At 38.6% G+C, this 1823-nt stretch overlaps 1 protein-coding gene across 1 annotated transcript; it reads left to right on the forward strand.

Annotated features, from left to right (window-relative positions):
- The first annotated feature begins 316 nt into the window (after nt 1-316).
- Nucleotides 317-1573, forward strand: LOC130903088 (uncharacterized). Its single transcript, XM_057815350.1, has one exon. The coding sequence runs from the start codon at nt 317-319 to the stop codon at nt 1571-1573; it is 1257 nt and encodes a 418-aa protein (XP_057671333.1).
- The last annotated feature ends 250 nt before the right edge of the window (nt 1574-1823 follow it).

The following is a 1823-nucleotide window of genomic DNA, read 5'->3' on the forward strand; positions in this document are numbered from 1 at the left end:
TGGATCCAGGATATTCCATAGACGAAATTCCTCATAATTTGCTCTATTTACCTGTTATACCACAACGCGAAATAACCAATATCACCGTCATCGATTTAGACCAAGACGGTCAGCCTGTAAACTTTCGTGGAGAACTAAGTACGTTGGTGTTGGAGCTTAGAGCGCGCGAAGCAAATGGGACTAATAATAAATCATAAAAGACAGTCTACAGAGCATTCAACTTCATTAGATAAGCTACCATCAAAGCTGAAGCAACTCACGGTCGCAAACAAATTGGTTCTGCAATCGTTGGGTTTTAAATTGAAAAATGACAATAATGTATGGAAAACGTCAACGCCAAAACGACAACATGCCTCCAATGTTTGATATCTACCGTAAGCCGATGTTTGACGATTCAATTCGAAAGGCTGAATACAGAACCTATGCTCCATTTATAAAGTCATTCAATTGCAGTGACATTGTGGAGTTTAGCATTAATCAGGTTGATTCGTTCTTTGCAATGAGCGAAACTTTGTTGTGCATTAAAGGTTCGCTTGAAATACACGGAGCTGGTGACGTAAAATTAGCAAATAATGTTGGAGCCTTTCTATTCGATTCATGTACGTACAGTGAAAGTGCCAGGGAAATGGAAACAGTTCGGGATCCTGGAATAGTGAGTGCCGTACGTGTTATGACTTGTTATAACCAAGAAGATTCCAATCATATGGCTATAGCCGGCTGGAATTACCCGAAAGATCCTATTCTGAATGTTAGCGACAAGTCCTTCAACCTTCAAATACCTCTCAAACATATTTTCAGCATTTTCAACGATTATTCAATGATTACATGTGGGCGTCAAACAATACGACTAGTTCGGGCACGAAATGATAATGATTGCTTATATATTACTGAAAAGAATGTCTCTAGAACGCTCTCCACTACAACAGCTAAAATAAACATTACAAGCGTTGAGCTAAAAGTTAAACATATCTTTCCTAATGACGACATAAAATTAAATCTCATGAAATCCATTCAAAAAGATCAACCTATAGTTATTCCATTTAGGAAGTGGGAGTTACACGAATTACCCTCAATTACTAAAGGAGCAAGACATGAAGTTTGGGCTGTCAAGACATCCACTTCAGTTGAAAGACCTCGTTTTGTTATTGTTTTCTTTCAAACCGGCAAACGTAACTTGAGTACAGCTGACCCGACTTTATTTGACAATGCCGACGTACAAAGTATAAGACTGTCACTTAATGGTGATTATTGGCCCAATGAAAGAATGCAATTGGATTTCGCTAAAACTGATTACAATGAAGCCTATTTTAACTATACTGAATTCTATCCCAACTACGCAAACTCCACACAGAAGCGCCCCCTGCTGGATTATTCTTCTTTCAAGAAACGAGCATTGTTTGTTATCGATTGTTCAAAACAGGAGGAAAGCATGAAGGCATCCACAGTCGATGTGAAACTTGACATTGAAGCAAACATAGGTTTTCCCGAAAATACCAAAGTCTATTGCATCACAATTCACGATTGTGTAATGGAATACTTCCCCCTCACCGAAATTGTTAAAAGCTTGAACTAGATGTTGTGAGTTAGTGTTCGAGCAGACGTCAACATGAGAGTAGCTTTTGTAGACATTCAAGGTTTTGTCGTAGACGGTCTTTTCGTTGCCAAAGAGCTCACCATAGAAATTGGCTTCAAAAGTTCACATTACATATTTTTACCACCGCAACCGTTTTCTACATTAAGTAACGAGGACAAAAAGACCACATCATACTTGGAAAGAAATGTGCACGGCATTCGATACTCTTCAGGAGATGTAGAATATTCTA

Source organism: Diorhabda carinulata, chromosome Y, assembly GCF_026250575.1.
Source record: "Diorhabda carinulata isolate Delta chromosome Y, icDioCari1.1, whole genome shotgun sequence".
NCBI lineage: Eukaryota > Metazoa > Arthropoda > Insecta > Coleoptera > Chrysomelidae > Diorhabda > Diorhabda carinulata.

Excerpts from the sequence above, each read along its gene's own strand:
- LOC130903088 (XM_057815350.1), top strand. The coding sequence starts at position 317 with ATGTATGGAAAACGTCAACGCCAAAACGACAACATGCCTCCAATGTTT.